The sequence below is a fragment of the Diachasma alloeum genome, unplaced genomic scaffold (assembly GCF_001412515.2).
Source record: "Diachasma alloeum isolate Michigan unplaced genomic scaffold, Dall2.0 Dall_scaffold_00333, whole genome shotgun sequence".
NCBI classification, from domain to species: domain Eukaryota; kingdom Metazoa; phylum Arthropoda; class Insecta; order Hymenoptera; family Braconidae; genus Diachasma; species Diachasma alloeum.
This window is the reverse complement of record NW_021680472.1, coordinates 149,936-170,733: the sequence shown is the minus strand read 5'-3', so window position 1 is coordinate 170,733 and position 20,798 is coordinate 149,936. Positions and strand designations below refer to the sequence as shown.

The 20,798-nt window shown below is 36.0% G+C and overlaps 1 protein-coding gene across 1 annotated transcript in view; it reads left to right on the top strand.

Annotated features, from left to right (window-relative positions):
- LOC107040413 (potassium voltage-gated channel protein eag) overlaps positions 1-20,798 on the top strand; it is a 70,236-nt gene that overhangs the window by 18,016 nt on the left and 31,422 nt on the right. The window contains exons 5-7 of the mRNA XM_015260495.2: positions 5,285-5,538; positions 11,210-11,475; positions 13,314-13,599. Of these exons, the coding sequence (XP_015115981.1) occupies positions 5,285-5,538; positions 11,210-11,475; positions 13,314-13,599 (806 nt within the window). The remainder of the gene's footprint in view (positions 1-5,284; positions 5,539-11,209; positions 11,476-13,313; positions 13,600-20,798) is intronic.

Genomic DNA, 20,798 nt, shown 5'->3' with positions numbered 1-20,798 from the left:
ATCACTACTCTCGTCCGAGACTCGATCCGAGACTGGTTTCCGTAATGTTTAAGGGACCTTCACATACCCCCTCCACCGATAGACGCTCCAAAAATGTTTTTCTTGCTAGTCTAAGCCCCTCTAACTAATCGGAAATGATTACATAATTAATTTGCCAATTACTTAACCACTCTCGTATCTCTNATTTATTTTTTATCAATTGGATGCACATTGCGTTTCAAGAGAATGATTTATCAATCGGCTATCGATAGAGGGAGGAATGGGGGGTCCCTTGAACATTGTGGAAACCAGTCTCGCATTGAGTCTCGGACGAGAGTAGCGATCCGAGAGTGGTNCTCAATTAATAAACAAATTGATTTGTGAAGGCATAAACAACTCTCGGATGCACTCTCGGACGAGAGTGTTTACTGGAGTTTGGCGCCCTAACCTCCGAAAATCCGAGAGTCGAATGAGTGTCCATTCCGAGTGTCGGAGCTACTCTCGGATAGGTCTCGGACTCATCCGCCAGGGGTTTTTTAACTCACTGTCTGCATCAATCTAATCCGCCATCCTTTGATTCGCGCCAAGGACGTTGGTCCTGCTCCTACTGATTTTTTATTTCATGGAGAATTTTTTTAGAATACTTATTCCATTGAGAACTATTTTTCTTATAGAAACCTGATTGTGCACTATCACCATTTATTCAAAATTCCTGACTTGACTTCCTTTTTTATTTCTATGTATTTTTCAAAAACTTCGACTTCCCAGTAGGAATCAAACAAAACTTTTTCTTGGCTCAGTTTTTTTACAAAAATTTCAATATTATCTGAAGAAAAATGCGATATAGAAAAATCACGTGACTGAGAGTCCGCATTTTTTCGTACACGGACGTCAATTTCTGGCTCGACAGGTGTTGATGAAAACGATAGTGCTTGTACCCTTTTACATGGTACAACATACGGAGAGAATAAAATAATGAAAATTACTATGTCGAAGGAAAATTCTTCGTATCGGAAATTGAAAAGTGATTTTTTTTTCATACTGATTCACCTTGAAGATTTGGATTACACCGTTGATTACCAAATATAACTACTCTTAATACACTTCCTACAAATTATTACTCGCAACCAGTCGATTAGACTTTTTGGTATAAGTCTTTATCATTGGTCGGTATATCGTACATTGAGAAAAAAAAATATTTTTGCCAAATATCCATTTACTTGAGAGAAGTATTTATTTTTTCAATACCGTATTTCTCCCAAACTGAGCGCGCTGTTGCCACCTTGGCGTTTACCGCTATGCGCGCACTTCAAGTATGGCAGTAAATGAGCAACACTGTTGCTCAAGGGATCGACAGGAACTCACTGAAACCGAACGGTGCGGCGCCGCTTTTCTGTTCATTCGATGTTTCTTCTCTTTTTTTAGCTAAACAAATTTCCTGAGAAAAAAACGGACAACGCCAACGCTCAATAAAGGGATTGAACTAGGAACTCTAATTTTTTCAGATTTTTTAAGCGTCGAGAAACGCTAAAATATAAACAAACGACCATGGGCGGTGCTGCGCCCATTGAGCGAGTGATCGAGAGTTAATAGGCAATCTTCATTAGGTTTCAATTATGACAGGTATATTTCTCTAGGAGATGATTATGTTACTTATGACCTTGAATGAATTCACTCAATAATTATCCACATTAAAAAATTAATCGAAATTCTTTCCTCAGAAAATAACAGGGTCTCCAGCCGTTAGGGAAATTTGGGAAACCGGGAATTGTTAGGGAATTTGATTGGTCTAGAAATGTCAGGGAATAGTCAGAAAACTACGATAACTTTCTGGAATTTTAAAATTTGAAGCTTGTTTTCTCCAAATACCTAAATTTTTGGGAATTCTTCTGTTGACAAAAAACATTCTCTTGGAACCATCTTCCCGTGGGATCAGACTGGGAACCCACTGTTTTTGCGGTTTTTCTATACAAACTGCAAAACACTGAGAGTTCCAACCTGGTCCACTAAAGAGAAGTGAGCATCCTAACTTTCTAGACAAATTTTTCGCTGTACGTATTTTTGTTGAAAAGTTGACAGAGTGATCACCTCCTAAGGGGTTTCCCCTTAGGAGGTGATCACTCTGTCAACTTTCGCTAAAATTGAAGTCTTTGAAAGTTCCCTTAGCCATACTTGCTTTATTACGTAATTTCGATCTGATATAGATTTTTGTATTCCGCAATTTCGTTAGACTCTAGAAAATGAAATGAAGTACCCATTTTACGTCATAAATTATGGATAATAGCCCATGAAACAAATTTTTCTTTCAATGCACTCTTTTTGTTATTTTTTGCCTAGTGTCTAAAAAATTGAGTGGAGCATACAGACTAAATCTAAAAGATTCATTTTTGCTTCCGAATGGAAGCATTGTAATCGTGCTGTTTTCACATTCTCTAATTTTGATTGGAAATGATGTAGAATGGTCTGAAACGTAAAAATACGAAGTTTGGCGACCATGTCTGTTGGTGTCAATGTCCATCGCCACCTTTCCGATGGTCAATTTTTGAAAAATTGAGTAATTAATTGGCTAAACTTATTCCAAAAAATCTGAAATTTTGTCAGATTATAGATCTTAACAAGGACTAACTCTGTGCAAAAGTTCAACCCGATGGATCAAATAGTTTTTGAGAAAAAGCTATTCGTTTTTAAATCGTTTTTCGCTAATATCTTCGAAGCTAGTCAACAGATTTCAATTTTTTTTTCAAAATATTCATTTCGATGCCTTCTATCCGAATCAATCAAAATATATATACCCGTTCATACAAAGTTTTCGAGATATTTCCGTTTTTTTATAAAAATTCTTGTAATCACTCTAGCTTGTACAACAATTGAGATATCAACTTGAAATTTGGACAGAATCTTCCTCTTATAATAATAATCCTTCCTAGTGAAAATGAACTCAATCACATGAGTAGTTTCCGAGATATTTGACTTTCTCTGAAAACCTTTTATGTGCAGTATCTGAAAAACTATGCAACCGATTTCAATTTTTTTTTTCAAACTATTTGCTTCGATGCCTTCTATCAGAATCAATCAAAACATAAACGGCCGTTCATAAAAAGTTTTTGAGATATTTCCGTTTTTCTGTTTTTTCATAAAAATCCTTGCAATCACTCTAGCTTGTACAAAAATTGAGATATCAACTTGAAATTTGGACAGAATCTTCCTCTTATGATAATAATCCTTCCTAGTGAAAATGAGCTCAATCACATGAGTAGTTTCCGAGATCCCGAGTGGAAATTCTGTTCAGGTCTCGATCAGAAACTGATCAAGTCCGATCCGAAATTCTGATCAGGCATGTTACGTCTCTGCCTTAGGTTTTTCCACTAGGGTTTCTCCGCCTTCCATCATTAGGCATTAATTAAATTGAATTTTTTTGAGAGAAAAAATTAGTAACTTCCTAGCCGGGAATCGAACCCGGGACCTCCCAATGTCGCGTCGGGTGCTCTTACCATCTGAGCTACCAGGACACTTACGAATTTCACTCTCAAATTGACTCATACCCGAGTGGAAATTCTGTGCAGGTCTCGATCAGAAACTGATCAAGTCCGATCCGAAATTCTGATCAGGCATGTTACGCCTCTGCCTTAGATTTTTCCACTAGGGATATTCGACTTTCTCTGATAACCTTTTATATGCAATAGCTTAAAAGCTACGCAACCGATTTCAATTTTTTTTTTTCAAAATATTTGTTCCGATGCCTTCTATCCGAATGCCTTCTATCCCATTCGGAAGCTTACTACCAATGGAATTGGTAGAAATGAAAGAAAGAAAAAGAGTTATAACACATGGCTTCGGCCAAAAAGGCTCGAACCCCTGCTTGTTTCTCAATACATTCTAAGCAATGGAAAACGAATAATCAATTTTATTCTTTGAAGTCTGAACATTGAAACAAATGAAAATAGGAAATGACGATGAAAATTCACTTGATGGGTCTTTTCGCCAATCAAAGATAATTTTACTTTTCCGACGTCTGCCTTTCAATTTTGTTCGGTCAAGGAATTAAGGATAATCGGGCGAGGAGGAAATGTAGGAGGTGAGGCGGAGGGGTTTCTATTGTTCTCCTGCAGAAAATCAATCGCTGAACAAAAAATTTTTTTCCATTCGGATTCAAAATTCAGGCAATATTAGGGAGTATCTCCGGTTAAAAATTATTTTCGGAGCTAATCAAATTTATTTGTCTCTGTTCTATGCATTGAATGGTTTTTAGATTGTTTTTTTTTTAATAAATGAAAAAATGTTAATCCGTGCGAAAAAGTGGCAACATCGTCGGTAGTTTTTTTTTCACCAGGAGCTGGTACCACTGGCTCGAGGGAGCTTCACTGACAACGCTTCATCGCTCTCTCTCAAGAGACGTTTAAATTGACCGCGCTACCCCCACCCGATCGGTACTTGGGACGTTGCTGCCTAGGCGACAATCTTTTTCACTCAAAAAATCATTGATCACATGTCCTAAATGTGTTTAAAGTTTCATGACTTTGGCTGCATTTTTTCCTTGGGTTTTGCAGTTTTTTTTGTGATTTCTATAAGATCGCGGGTTAAATGACCAATTTTTCAAAAATTCATAATAAATTAACCATGCTCTCCAGCAGTCTAAAACTTTGCACACGCCTTTTCCATCATTTAAAGAATACGTGAAAAAAAGAAAAAGAATGGTTGCTTTTTTTCCAAAACCCTCCCAGCTCGCCCGATTGTCCTTAATGTGCATGGATCCATCTATTGCTCATTGATTATCAACGTCAGGTGATCCTCGATTATCAACTGTTTCAACCCTCTACGGTGAATTTTAATATCCCCACTCTATGGCCTTCAAAACGGAATGCCGGTGTCCCCATTAAAGCGTCCTACTACACTTTTCCCCTTCGAGTCTATAAATTTAACATTCTTTAATAAAAAAACGTTTTTTATGGTCAGGTAATTTCATCAATTTGACCGGGAAAAGTCAGGGAATTTTGTTAAAACTTCCAGGTAGACACCCTGTAATAAGAAATTTAGGAAAAATGAATCATCATTGGAAGAGTTCATCCCAGGTCAAGTGCAACTCTCTAGAGCATTATGATCGTCATAATTGAAACCTAATCAGGCTCGCCTAGGAATGAGCAGATGGGAGAAATACGATTTTGAAAAAATGAATGCTTCTCTCAAGTAAATGAATATTTAGCAAAAATATATTTTTCTCTCAGTGTGAGTGAGAAAAAGCTAATTTTGCCCCATCTGCGACACTGCCCTCTTTTAAATTTCACTTTCCCTTTATCCTCTTTTCCAGGTCATCAGAATGAATTATCTGAAATCGTGGTTCATCATAGATCTCCTCAGCTGTTTACCCTACGACGTTTTTAATGCCTTTGATCACGACGAAGATGGCATTGGTAGTTTGTTTTCAGCACTGAAGGTTGTTAGATTACTGCGACTGGGACGGGTCGTACGTAAACTAGATCGCTACCTCGAATATGGTGCTGCTATGCTTATACTACTCCTGTGCTTCTACATGCTGGTGGCCCACTGGCTTGCCTGTGTCTGGTATGTCATATTAAGGTGATTTCTTGTGGTGGATTCTCCGCTTCGTGATACCTCCTATTAGTATTTTGCAGTTTAGAACCTTACACTGATAGAAAAGATGGAACTATTATCATGATTCGTTAACTATTAACAAATCCCGGTAATAGTTAAGGGGAGACTACTATGACTTTCAAATGTCGTGGGGTATTGGAATGAGATTTCTCATACATTGAAGATCGATTATATATGTCTAAAAACGAATAGTTAGTGCAAAAAAATAATTGTTTATTGTTCGTTTACTCCGCAAACTCTTAAAATGTTAAAACCAATTCTTCAAAAGAATCAAACAACTGAGATCACCATATTTCGCATTACCCGAGGCCGCGATGTGGACGCAGTGGTGCATCGGCCTCAAAGAAGAACCAATACACTCTACTCACCAACACGACACTCGGGATAATTTTTCGGAGTGTGAATTACAATCGAGTACAACAACCAACACTCCGTCTGTTCCCTCAGACACCAAACTCCGCTACACCTCCTAGTAGCAATTTATAAACTTAAATAAAGTTGATATTGTGACTCTTCAAATTTCAATCGACACCTAGGCAATCACACAGGTACCCGCTACTCTTCTCGAATAAACTCGGTCCCTATCGATTGAATTTCAAGGTGGGCACCACTGGTTTCAATCATTGGAGTATTAAATACTCTTTGATATTTTTCGAAAATTAAAACGTGTCATGTTTAAATTTCAGCGTTATACATTACAATTTATTTTTTTCAAAATAATTTCTGGTACCGTATTAGTCCATTTTTGTACGCAAATTTAATGTTAATGGACTGCCCATGATAGTGAACAATTTCTCGACCCTCTCTTGATATTTGAATACCCGTGTGAATATTTCTTTATTTAGTTTATCTTGGGTTCCTCTCCTTCCAAGCTCGTATTTTTGCAAGTTATTTTTTAAATCTCTCCAGTATCTTTCAATATTCTGCGTATGCCAATTTCGGTTGTATGAATTAACAAATTGATATCTATGATTTACACACCTGTGAATATATCCTTTTTGGGTCAACCCTCGATAGCTCTTTCACCCATCAGTCACTATAGTTGTTCCTTTTTTCACATATTTATCAATATAACATTGTAGAATTAATTTCGACCGATCTTGTACTGGCACTGTTATTACTTGCTTGCTGTCCCGATCGAATATTTCAAATATCCACGGCCCCCGGGCCTCTCTCCCTCGATTATATTTTCTCCCTCCTATTCTGGTCTCGTCAACTTCTACTGTCTTATCCCTCCCCCCCTAACTTTTCGTTAACACGTGCCTCAGACCACGCAGAAAGTATCTTGTTTACTTTTTTTTGTGAGATTCCTCACCGTATTTTTGGTTACCCCATGTTCTTCAGCAAGTGTTTGAATTGTGATTTTATTGCTAATTATATAATAAGAAATGATTTTAAATGCTTTTTCAAATGTTATTTTTAAATTTTCAAAAATAGTATTACTAAGAATGTTATATTGAGTATTGCATTGTTTCTTAATTAATTTGTAGTGTGAATTTTTGATGTGATGGACTTTCCTACATTTGAATTTAAGACTCCCTGAATCACGAGTTATTTGTGCCCCACGCTCATGGCAATTAGCATGCGCCACTAAGACACCGCGTGAGATTAAGAATTGTAAAGTTCTTTCTCTGTCTAAAGTTAATAAAATCACATCGTCGTATTTCATATTACTCTAAAACTATTTGAGAGCGACTCTTCTAGTAAATTGATTTGAAAAATATAGATAATTCTGAATCTAGCGGTTACAAAAAATTGCACCATTTATGTATTATAAAATAGCCGGAAAAATATTTCTGACAGAATTGAGAATATATTTTGAATCTTTGAAGGATAATTTTTCTCCCTATTTCATATGAAGGGCGCAAATTTTTATATTAAACAAAACAAAATTAGCTGTCTAAGAGTCGAATTTCAAAAAACTAATTCGTAATTGTTATTGTACACATTTTTTTCAAAATTTTGAGAAAAAAACTAGCTCAAAAAATTAGAGGCCCTGGACTATTTTTAACATTTTAAGCGACTGCGGAGCAAACGAACAATAAACAATTAATTTTTTTGCACTAATTTTTCGTTTTTACACATATATAATCGATCTTCAATGCATGAGATATCTCACTCCAATATCCCACGACTTTTGAAACTCGTAGTACTCTCCCCTTAAAAGGCATTAATAGCAAATAAATCCTTCTATCAGTGTAGCAGAGCATCCAATAGCATACATATAGTCATGAAATGCAAAAATTCATTGCGTTTTATTTAGAAAACATCTTCACAGAGACAAACTTAATTTGATTAAAAGAACTTGTCTCGTAAAAAATTCTAGAACACTAACATTACTTCGAGATGTTGTTTTCTTCGAGATTTTTCAAAAATATAATCATCATATTTAGTTGTGTTAGTTCTTCTTTCTACTTTAAACTGTAAAGTGCTGAGTTCTTTCCTTTTACTACTCCACGTTAAGATCATTGGTTGTTTTTTCTTCAGTAGATGATTTTGAGAGAGTGGGGAAAAGTGGAATTTTTGTGATTGACTTTTTTTTCCACAAAAAAGTACCTTGGTACTTTATCTAAAAAATTAGGCTTTTTTTGTCTATAGGCAGAAATAGTAAAATTTTTTTAAAGTTCAAGTTTGTCAGAAAATACTTTGTGGACCTAGTGATGAAGTCTACTACACATATGAAAAAATTCCATAGAAAACCTACGGAATTGATAATAAAAAAATTTTTTTTTTTAATCTACGGAATTCGCTAGAAAATTCTATTAGAATTCTATAGAAATTTTATGGGGTTTCTATAGGATTTCCATTAGAATTCTATTGAAAAATTCTATTTGTTTTTTGCGCTGATTCTATTAGATATTGGATAAGACAAAATCAATAGATTTCGAATTTCTATTTGAATTTTTCTCTTGAGATTTTTTCTATAAGAAGGCTTGGGCTTTAATTTTCCAAGTTTTTTCCACTCGGATTCTGTAATTTAAAATCCTGTAATGTCAACGAAATCGAGAGAAAAAACTTAGAAAATTTGTACCCAATAATTCTAATAGAAAAAATCTCAAGAGAAAAATTCATTCAGAATTTCAAGATATATTGACTTTCCCATCAAATATGTAATAGAATTAGCGCAAAAAATAAGTAAATTTTTTCAATAGAATGTCCTAGCGAATTCACTAAGTTTTTTATTGATTTTTTTCATGCGTGTATTTCAATATCAGAATCTTTTGATTTAACTGAGTTATTGAATCCAGAATATTCATATTTATCGATCAAAATATTTTTCAATCTCAATCCAAAAGTTGATAGCAAGAACAATAGGCGTTATCGGAGTACATTCAACCGATTAATTCCATCGTGTTTTTCTCCTGTGTTCCCAAAAGCTTGATAGCAGAGAAGGAACATCCCAAGTCGAATATGAGCAGATCCGCGTAAAATCCGAAACCCAAAAAAATTGATGTCTGGGATTTTCTGCTCGATTTTTTTCTAGAAAGTTGGGCATCAAACAAACATTTTAAAATAAATTTTTTTGAAAAATATTGATAATTGCGGGAGTTATGATTTTTCAAAAATTTCCATTTTTTTTCGATAAAAATTGTATTTTCAAATTATTACCAATATTCCAGTCCCCTTCAGAGCTATCAAAATTTTTTTCAGCAGACTCGAAGAACATGAAAAAAATCTTCAAAATGAGACGTCACTTGCTGCATTCCATCCAATTTTACGCGCTTTATACGTCAAAACGTCTTTTTTTTCAGTCGCCATTGTCTCAAAAACCAATTTTTTTGAAAATCTGAAATTTTTCCCATAAATCATCAATAAAATGCCGAAAATTTGGGCGCCAAAAAAGTTACTATTTTGCAGTAGTTTGGCAGATATAAATTTTTTTAAGAAGCAAATCACTGAAAATGATGAAAAATTGCGCTAAACTATATCACGGGAAGGGCCCTTGTCAATGAATAGGTGGAACGTTCAAGTGTGCAGCTACCCGAGCTAGTCTGCAACGCCCTTTCAAGGACCAAATTACGAATGTGGAGGAATTATATGATTGGGCACGAACAAATCTATCCAACATCACCACAATTTATGTGTCAAAAGATGAGATTCTCGAAATGCAGAAGAAATGATATCAACGATTTGCTAACGTCAAAGGCATTCCAGGAACTCGAGATTACCACTGTTACATACCGATTTCAACTGGTAGCATGATGGTCAAACTTTTTTCATCCTCACAACAGGCTGAGACATTCAAATTAGCCGATGATTTACTGTCACTCGAATCTGTTAAATCTGAAGTAATTATCATTCATCAAGGGAAATGGTGGGTGGGTTACATTTTGAATAGAAATCATAATTCTAATCAATTCTCTGCATCTTTAATGGAACCCTGTGGTCCCTCGTCGACTTATAAATATCCCACAGTACAAAAAACAGTGACTGCACCATTTGAACAAATTCTTTGTGAAGTAGATAATTTGAAAAGATCCAGGTCCAACAAGTTTACAATTCCTAAACGAGTTGAAAATGCAATTGTTCGTAAATTTCTCGATTATCAAAAAACTTTACTAGAAGATTGATGAAAAATATATGAAATTGTATGATTCCAGAAATATTTAAGACGTTTGTTTAAGGGATTTTGTGTTATTATTTTCAACAGTAATTAGAAATGAATTTAATCTTTCCAGGTATCTTATCTGATGATTACCAAAAAAGCATACCAAGGAGGGATCATGGGAAGAATAATGATCTTAGATCCTTCTATTTACCAATTCTCAATGAAAAACTCACTCATTTGTGAGATAATTGAGTAATTCAACGCAATTTTTCATCATTTTCAGTGATTTGCTCCTTAAAAAAATTCATATTTGCCAAACTACAGCAAAATAGTAACTTTTTTTGGCGCCAAAATTTTCGTCATTTTATGGATGATTTTTGGTAAAAATTTCAGATTTTCAAAAAAATAGGTTTTTGAGAAAATGGCGACTGAAAAAAAAGACGTTTTGACGAATAAAGCGCATAAAATTGGATGGAATGCAGTGAGTGATGTCTGATTTTGAAGTTTTTTTCATGTTTTTTGAGAAGGACTGCAATATTGGTAATAATTTGAAAATAAAATTTTTATCGAAAAAAATGGAAATTTTTGAAAAATCATAACTCCCGCAATTATCTATATTTTTCAAAAACAAAATTCAAAATGTTTGTCTGATGCCCAACTTTCTAGAAAAAAATCGAGCAGAAAATCTCAGACATCAATTTTTTTGGGTTTCGGATTTCACGCGGATCTGCTCATATGCAATATTTATAATCTTTGAAATTACCTAATTTTTTAGATAAGTGCAGGGTACTTTTTTTGGACAAAAAATCTTGTTGACATTTTTCTCTAGGATTCATACTTGCTGAGATAATTGACAACAACTATCAACATGAGATTAGAAGCTCAAACCTTTGTACAACTTTTCCACTGAAATAGTTCATACGATCTTGCCCTATAACTCACATTTTTTTCCTCGATTCACTTTCCTTTCGTTTGTTTTCATTGGTGTGGCTGTTGTATTTATAGCTTCTCTGCCTCTCTTTATAAAATATCGTTTTCTCAAGAGCATTTCTGCTCATGACACCCCTCAAGGTACTCAATAGGCAGGTCGGACGCTGATGGTGGCGTTCAATACTCGTGGCTGTGGAAGTTGGCAAATGTAACTCAATCGCCATACAGCTACCTGTGGACCAACTCCAGTACTGTGCCTGAGCTCGTCGCTGGGCCGTCCAGGAGGACTATGTATGTCACGGCTTTGTATTTCACTATGACGTGTATGACATCAGTGGGATTTGGTAATGTCGCGGCTGAGACGGATAATGAGAAAATCTTCACTATTTGCATGATGATAATTGCTGGTAAGATTAGGAGAATAATCCATTGCAATCTAATGAAGCTTTATTCTCAAATCTGAATTTCAAATTTGCTGTTATTTATTTTATCTCCATTCTCTGAATGAAACTGATCATTTTTTTTTATTACAATATTTTTCATGTTTGAAAAATGCATTGAACCAGCTTCCCTAGCTAAACTGACGTTTTTTTCCAATGGAATAGAAAATGAACTGAGTAAATATTGATTCTATAAGAACGGGAGAGAGATTGGAAGAAAATTCGCAGATTATTTCCTGAAAGTCTCTGTGAGGAGAAAGTTTCCAAGACTCTACAAAAGGAACTTTTCTGTACTGCTTCTCACGATTTCTCGTCTGGGAATTGGTATTACATACTTCCCAAACTCGAAAACTTGAAAATCACTACAGAAAAATATTGTTCCTGGGCTGTTGCGATGGGGTTTTTTTACTCGTGTGGTTAGCCAGTCCTCGCCTACGGCTCGGAGGCCAACGCCACACGAGTAAAAAACCCCATCGCAACAGGCCGGAAAAATACTATTTTTGAGGAGGTGGAATCGCGTAGAATATGACAAAGGTTCTTTGAGGTTTGTTAAAAATCTGGTGAGGTTTGTTGATTACCAGGATGGTCCCGTAAGGGGGAAGTGTAGGTTTGATCCTGCTTGTAAGACTAGTACACAGAAAATTCGGCCTGAGCCAAGTCTATTTATTCTGTAAAAACAATTATGCGCAAATATTTACAAATGACTCAATAGTTGAGTTCCAATTACAACACAGTAATAAGTGTGATGAGTTTCACTGTTAATTTTCACTAATATTGTTCACTAAATAACCGATGAATTTCCGTTGATTTTATTACATAAATAACATGTTGAATTTACTGTACAAGTGATAACTGACTCGATGATTTTACTATACAAACGGTAAACTGTCTCGATGGTTTACATTGAAGAAGTTGAATTATTATTGTTGAGCTACGAGACAAAATACACGCTGATCTACAGGCGAAATCGTTGAAATACATTTGATATTGATAATTAACTCATAACATTCGTTGAATCACTGACTAAAATACTGTTTCGTTGGATAACCCACGAAACGGTTGGTGTATTAATTCTTGCGTTGAAGGTCGATGAATATACTTATTGTGTTCACGGAGGACGATGAATAACCACGTGTTATGCCTACGGGAGGCGATGAGTGACTTATTATATCCACGACGGAGGATGACTGACTGCTCGTAAGTCAAGCAAAAATGGTATATTTCGGCTATTTTCGATGAGGTACGACTTAACGCGAATAATTAGGTCAGATGTTGAAGAGTCCTTGACAGACCCACAATTTAGGAAAGATTTCAAACAAGATCTCCTCCTGTAAATCAATCATGCTTAAAATAATTTGCATAATTTGAGCAATTCTAAAACAGAGGGCTATCAACAATTTTTTCTGGCATTGATTTCGAAGTAATTTCCGGAATTCTGAATTCTTGAAGAGAATATCAATAGAACTTACTTGCATCACATTTTTCCAGCTGCCAAAAATCTTCTCTCATTTTCCTCTAAAATGACTAGTTGTTGAGATATTCAGGAAACAATCCTTACGAAATTCGTGACCTTTTCTCCCGAGTTCTGAATCACCTCACCGTAAAATTGCATTCTTCAAATTCCAATTATTGTAGTAATCGACTTCGTTCCAATGAATTCATAATAGATTGACTCGCTGAGTGGAAATGGATGAAATCAAAAGAACCCAATGGAACGAAATTACAATTTAATGATTAGCCTTTTTTTCGTGGGGTTGAATCGAATTTTCCTTCTGTGGATAAAAACTTGTGTGTGTTCCGTTTAGCCTTGCTGTATGCTACAATATTCGGTCACGTCACAACGATAATCCAGCAGATGACGTCTGCGACGGCAAAATACCACGACATGCTAAATAACGTTCGTGAATTCATGAAGCTTCATGAAGTGCCAAAAGCCCTGAGTGAACGCGTCATGGATTACGTTGTGAGCACATGGGCCATGACAAAAGGCCTCGACACAGACAAAGTACTGAATTATTGTCCAAAAGACATGAAAGCCGACATTTGTGTGCATCTTAATCGTAAAGTTTTCAATGAGCATCCTGCTTTCAGGTAAGCGTTTACATTTTCTATTTTTGGATGTTTTTACCTATTTTGTGAGGAAAATACTTTGTTTCTTGACGTAATTACATGTTCTTGAATTTTGTCACTCTTTTGTCGAATTTATAAGACATAGAATTTCCTTTAAAGTTTCATAGTGCTGACATCATGAAAAGTGACAGGGGAAAAATTTATTGTCGAAAAACTCGAACGAAAAGGCAGTTGAAATTCGACAAAACAATGTCGGCAACACTTTTTCTACCGATAAAGGTCAAAAGATTATTCATTCAAACCACACTCAAAATTTCAAATGGATTCCAATTTTTGTTCTTCAGTTTTTCAAAGAGAAAATTCATTCACTTTCTGTTCCATTTTTAGAAACATGATAATCGTTTGTTTTTTATTTCAATGCATTCATAGAAGAAGGATTTTTTCACTCACAAGCTTCAAATACCTAGTGACAAAATTCTTTTCTGAAAAAACTGCTATTCAAATGCCAGCCCAAAACAAATTAAGTATTCCATGCCAAAAGGATCAACCGTCGACCCTCACCCGGATTGGATTTTTCCATGTGTGTCGTAAGGTTAAAGGAGGGAAGGGAGAGTTGTTCATAACGGTCCGATGTTTCTAAGGGTTAAACAGGAAGGACAGGTGGAGTAGGTATAAATGTTATGCGTAAAGAGGAGAAGGGCCATAAAATCAAATGAGAACGGCGAGTGGGAAAGAAATAGGAGAATTCTCTAAAAATGTGAAGATCAATTAATGCAGGATAAGAATAAAAGTAGAATAACATGGACCAATCGATGTAGGTTCTATTATTCCATCTGACTTGACACTGCAAAGGCATACGTCCCTAATACCCTCTTTTCCGACATAAATTCATGAATTATTAAATAAAATCTTCGTCCTTAATGATGTATAATGATGCGGAATTGTTTCAAGTCTTAATTGAATAATTGATAATCCTAATAGGTTCTTAATCTTCTCAATCTTGCGAATGAGCGTTTAGCTGTCCAAGTGGAGTGGGATACAGCTGGTACGCCACTCGTCATGGCGCGGCCATGAATATCGTGTCCGCGACCATGGGCACGGCCATGAAATCTCCATGGCCTTTGAAAACAATTTGGGGGTCCATGGCCACCTTACATGACCCCAAATCTTAGGGGTTTCATGGCCTCGTTGCTGGGCCAACATTTGTTGAGGGGGCGGGCGATCACAAGTGTCAGAGGGGAGAGGTAAATGTACTTATCGCAAGGGTGCAATGGGAGCGATGAATAGAATAATCGCAAGGGTCAAACGAGAGAGACAAGCGAAGTTATCTCAAGGATCTAATGGGAGCGACGAATAGAGTAATCGCAAGGGTCAAAAGGGAGAAACGAACGAAGTTATCGCAAGGGCCTAACGAGAGCGATGAATAGAGTAATCGCAAGGGTCAAACCAGAGAGACGAGGGAAGTTATGACAAGGGTCTAATCGGAACGACGAATGGAGCAATCGCAAGGGTTAAACGAGAGAGACGAGCGAAGTTATCGCAAAGGTCTCATGGGAGCGAATTAGACCCTTGCGATAACTTCGTTCGTCTCTCCTATTTGAACCTTGCGATTACTCTATTCATCGCTCCAATTAGACCCTTGCGATAACTACATTTACATCTCCTGTATGACCCTTATGATCACCCCACCCCCTCAACAAATGTTGGCCCAGCAACGAGGCCATGGAACCCCTGAGATTTGGAGCTACGGAAGGTGGCCATGGACCCCCAAATCGTCCTCAAAGGCCATGGAGGTTTCAAGGCCATAGCCATGACGACGGATACCAACATTGATGGCCGCGCCATGACGAGTAGCGTATCTAGTCAATACCGACTTCATTTATTTGGCAAATTGAGAGAGTAAAGAAGTTGCTGAAGTTGTGGACCAATAGGAAATAAACTTCTTCGAATGATGATGAAAATTTATTTTCGTGTCACGGGACCTGAAATACCCGATTTTCGTGGCGTTGCGCGCCACGAAATTGGCGTTTTCAGGTCCCTCGACACGAAATAGTACATTACATGCCCGAGCCTTGGAAAACAGATCAGCGTCCCCCACGTGCAAAATTGCCTTCCGAGCCGAAGGCGAATTGAGTACATGTAATTTTTGTCGATTATGGAAAATGCCTCGAGTTGTTGATCACTCATTCTTATTTCCTCTCTATGATATTATTCTTATAACAAACTATGTAAGAAGTATTCTGTGAATGATCACGCAAATTTGAATCACTGGGGAGTGATTAAGCGTCCCTAAGCATGGAAATTCCAATGAACTCTAGAAGCAAAATTGAATATTTTTAATTATTTGAAGAGAAATAGTTTTCAAAAACATTTGGAAATGAGTCGGGCGGAGTAATCAGACGAGTTGAACGTTTGTAAAGGTCAAGTAGTCAAACGGTCAGAAGGGTCAGGCATCGCATTCGAGCCGCGGGATCCCATCTGACGTGTTAAATCCGTCCCGTTTGATCCTTCGGATCACTTTGCCCGTCTCTCCTGTTTGGTCCTTAAAAACACTTGACCTATCCTCTTTTTATTCTGCCAGAGCTTTGTAATGAAATTATTTTTCTTTTAGAGAGTTATCTTTGAAAATTAATTCCAACGGAATTAATTAGACAATAATTTCGTGAAATGAACCGAACTGCTCGACGGAAGTAGCTGACACAAAAATGTTTTTGTTCAACACAAGAAAGTGGTTAATATCAATTTTAGAGTAATTAAGGCATTAATCGTCAACAAAATTATCATGAGACTAATTAATATTTCTAGAATTACAAGTTCATTAAATTCGGTGTTCTCGTAAATAACATAAATAACTAGGATAGACCCACCGATTAATATTGTAACAATCAATTCGAAGACGATATTATTAATTATTATTTATTCAAATCAAGTTTCATTTGGATTAATCCAAAATCGTTCTTCAAATAATTCAACGTCGACTCGATTCTTCAATTTATATTCATCCAAATTTTTCTTTCTCGTTATCTTTTTCTCTGAATAATAAATGTTAATTGCTCTTTTGTTTCAAAATATCCGTCAGGTAGGCACGATCTCACCTTGAGGTCGGCTGCCTGACCCCAATTTGATCAAATTCCGATTTGATGTCTTTGATCGGCATTTGAACGGGGTCAATTGAAGAGAAAATCATCAGATTCAGATCCGGTCCACCTGACATTAATTTTAATAAGTTTTTCGGATAATTTAATTAACTATTATTATACTATTCAAATTAAGTTTTACCAACCATTATCAATAATTATTTTCAATCTTTAAAAAGTATCATTATACTATAATTAAAATAAATTAAATTAAATTAATTTAATTTAATGAATTTTATTTAATTAATCAATTTAATTAATAGCCAGCCCTTCTCAAATGTACAAAAGGAAGGGATGATGATGCCGTAAATACGTATTAAAGGAGTATCAAACTTACACGCAAATGATCTTGAGAAAAAAAATCACCAAATGTCTATTTATTTATTAGTGTTATTGTTATTATCATTATTATTATTTATTAATGAAATGAATAAAAATTTAATTGAACATATTTTATCTCTGAGAATCCTGAGTAGAAATTCCAGTCAGGTCTTGATCAAGTTTGGATCAGGTTAGACCTGACCACTGATCAGGTATTGATCAAGTTGACGGATCCGGTCTTGATCAGACATGTTACGCCTCTGACCAATCCGGATTTGATCAGGATGACTGGATCCGAACTTGATCAAGTCAACTGTATGAAAACTGGATGACCTGTCTGTCAGTATCAATAACAATTATCAATGATAATTAATCCAAAACAAAAGATGATTCAATTCTTTCACCGTAGGCCGCCTCTCTTAATGAATCACTACTGTTATTATCTCTGAAAAAGCTTATTATTTTTTTAGCGATGCTGGGGATCGAACCGGGGACCCTATGATTGCTAATCCTATGCCCTAACCACTACGCTATCGCGTTATTTCTATTGAGTAAACTGTACGTTCCCTATATGATTTGTATCGGGATATTCGTTGAATTTACGATTATTCCCGATCTCGTGGATGTATGTGTGTATTCTCAGAGATAAAATATGTTCAATTAAATTTTTATTTATTTCATTAATAAATAATAATAATGATAATAACAATAACACTAATAAATAAATAGACATTTGGTGATTTTTTTTCTTAAGATTATTTCCGTGTAAGTTTGATACTCCTCTAATACGTATTTACGGCATCATCATTCCTCCCTTCTGTACATTTGAGAAGGGCTGGCTGTTAATTAAATTGATAAATTAAATTAAATTCAATCAATTAAATTAATTTAATTCAATTTATTTTAATTATAGTATAATGATCCTTTTTAAAAATTGAAAATAATTATTGATAATGGTTGATAAAACTTAATTTGAATAGTATAATAATAGTTAATTAAATTATCCGAAAAACTTATTAAAATTAACGTCAGGTGGACTGGATCTGAATCTGATCATTTTCTGTTCAATTGACCCCGTTCAAATGCCGGTCAAAGACATCAAATCGGAATTTGATCAAATTGGGGTCAGGCAGCCGATCTCAGGGTGAGATCGTGGCTACCTGATCAGAACTTGATCTGAATCATCCTGCAGTTTTTCGGATCTGATCTACTGGATCAAAGCTTGGTCAGGTTCTCATCAGACATCATCTGATCATGTCTACCTGATCAGAACTTGAGCTGAACCCGCCTGTAGTTTTTCGGATTCGATCTGCTGGATCAAAACTTGGTCAGGTTCTCATCAGGAATCACCGGATCAGTCGAACCTTATAAAAACCTGATCAAGTTCTGATCGTGCTTCAGGTGGGCCTAAATCAATTTTCACTCGGGATACACACGCACATCCGCGAGATCAGGAATAATCGTAAATTCAACGAATACCCCGATACAAATCACATAGGCAATGTACAGTTTACTCAGTAGTAATGGCGCGATAGCGTAGTGGTTAGGGCATAGGATTAGCGATCATAGGGTCCCTGGTTCGATCCTCAGCATAGGTAAAAAAATAATAAGCTTTTTCAGAGGTAATAACAGTAAAGATTCATTAAGAGAGGCGATGAAAGAATTGAATTGAATTGTATCTTTTGTTTTGGATTAATTATCATTGATAATTGTTATTGATGCTGACAGACAGGTCATCCGGTTTTCATACAGTTGACTTGATCAAGTTCGGATCCATTCGTCCTGATCAAATCCGGATTGGTCAGAGGCGTAACATGTCTGATCAAGACCGGATCCGTCAACTTGATCAATACCTGATCAGTGGTCCAGTCTAACCTGATCCAAACTTGCCTAATGATGGTAGGTGGAGAAACCCTAGTGGAAAAACATGAGGTGGAGGCGTAACATGCCTGATCAGAATTTCGGATCGGACTTGATCAGTTTCTGATCGCGATCTGAACAGAATTTCCACTCGGGATACTAAAAGTCCGGTGACGTTTGGACCTCATTTATTTTCAATTTTTTCCTTTAGAATTTATTTTTATGGTGAAAATTTTTAGGAAGGTTCTATAGGTAATTCTGAAATTAAAACTCGAAAATTTGAAACTGAACCTTTCTTTGTTCTGAAAATAATTTATTGGATTAGTTCACATTCAAAATCCTCAGCCAGATACATAAATAACATTATCTGAAGACTTTATAACGTTTCGAATGAAAATGAGGAAATCTTGAAAAAACGGGAAATAATGTATGTAAATCTAGAACGTTACGCAACTTCTAGTATGGCTCCAAAGACTGGCTTTGATTGTGACAATTGATAAAAAAAATTAACAGAATAAAACGTGATGTAATTATTAGATTTCCACTTTTTCAACTTTTTTTTTCCATCATTGTAGGCATCTAAGAATTGAAAGAGTATATTTCGATACAAACGCGACGGATTTTTTAAGAGTGTGAAGTTGGCAGCCCGCGGCAAAGCTGATATATTTTTGTCATCACGCTGTGCGAAAAAATAACTCTTTAGGCACGCAAAGCGAATGTGTGGAACATCCCTTTTCCACACATTGTAATGAAAAATATCGTTCGATACTCATGGGAAAAGTGTTTTTTGGCTCGTGGGAGGTTTATAGCACGAGCTGAAGGCGAGTATCGAAATATACTATTGTCGGTGATGTTACGTTCAACGTTTGCCGAATTGTGCCTTTTTGTTTACACGTAAACGAAAATATTTTTCGTCAAGTCTCGTCACATTTCAGTACCAGGTGAAGGTAGCAGCAGTAACAGAAAAAAGTTTTCATCCTACACGTTCCCAAAGGCGGAAGAAAACATTTTGGAGCTTGATAAATGTAAATCGATTGGTTACAACCCTAGTTATGTAGACAAAGTTAAAAAAAAAAGCTTAACTAAATCAGGAGAATGTTTCTCAAACCCCTCCACTTAGCAAAAAATTCGCGTTCACTTCCGGGAGGGTGAGAGTCAGGGGGTGTTCGGTTGGACATAAAAGACCTTATATTGTGTAAGATAACCCAGCGACACTTGAAAGTCCGTGGCGACTCAATAAACCTATCGAGTGATCGTTGATATATGACGGGACATCTAAAAAAATAGGAATCATGTAGAATTCAACCCATTTGGCCCCGCCTTTCATATTAAATACTCATTCTTCAAATTATCACCTTATAAATACTCCGTAAACTATAATTTTCATCCCATTCAGATATTTTTTAAATGTTCTTTAGACACTCCAGAAAGTAAAATTAGGTTTCCGTTTCCCCTAATTTTAATTAAATCATGAGAAATAGTAAATTTTATCATTGGGTCCATAATGTATTTCCTCGTCTTCGGTTCGAATGATAAACTTACATTCATCAGAATAGTTATTTTCATCACAAGGTCCACAAAGTACAGTAGACTCTCGTTATAGTCGCATTCGTTATAGTCGCTTTCCCCTCATATCGATTTTTTCGAGCTCGAGCGCTTCCCCCACTCCGTACCACCTCCGAGGTGTGGATTTAAATGCCCCTGTGTTATCTCGGAATGGGCTTTGTTTTGCATTACTAAGAAATTCGGGAAATAAAATTTAGGAAAAATGAATTTGCGAGAGAGAAATTCAGTTCACTCTTGACTGTCACGAAGAGAGGGTCTTTGCAGTGGTGCATAATCCTGCTTTTTATTTGAATGAACTGAATAAATTTTGGAGTGTATTGAACAATGCGATGTTAT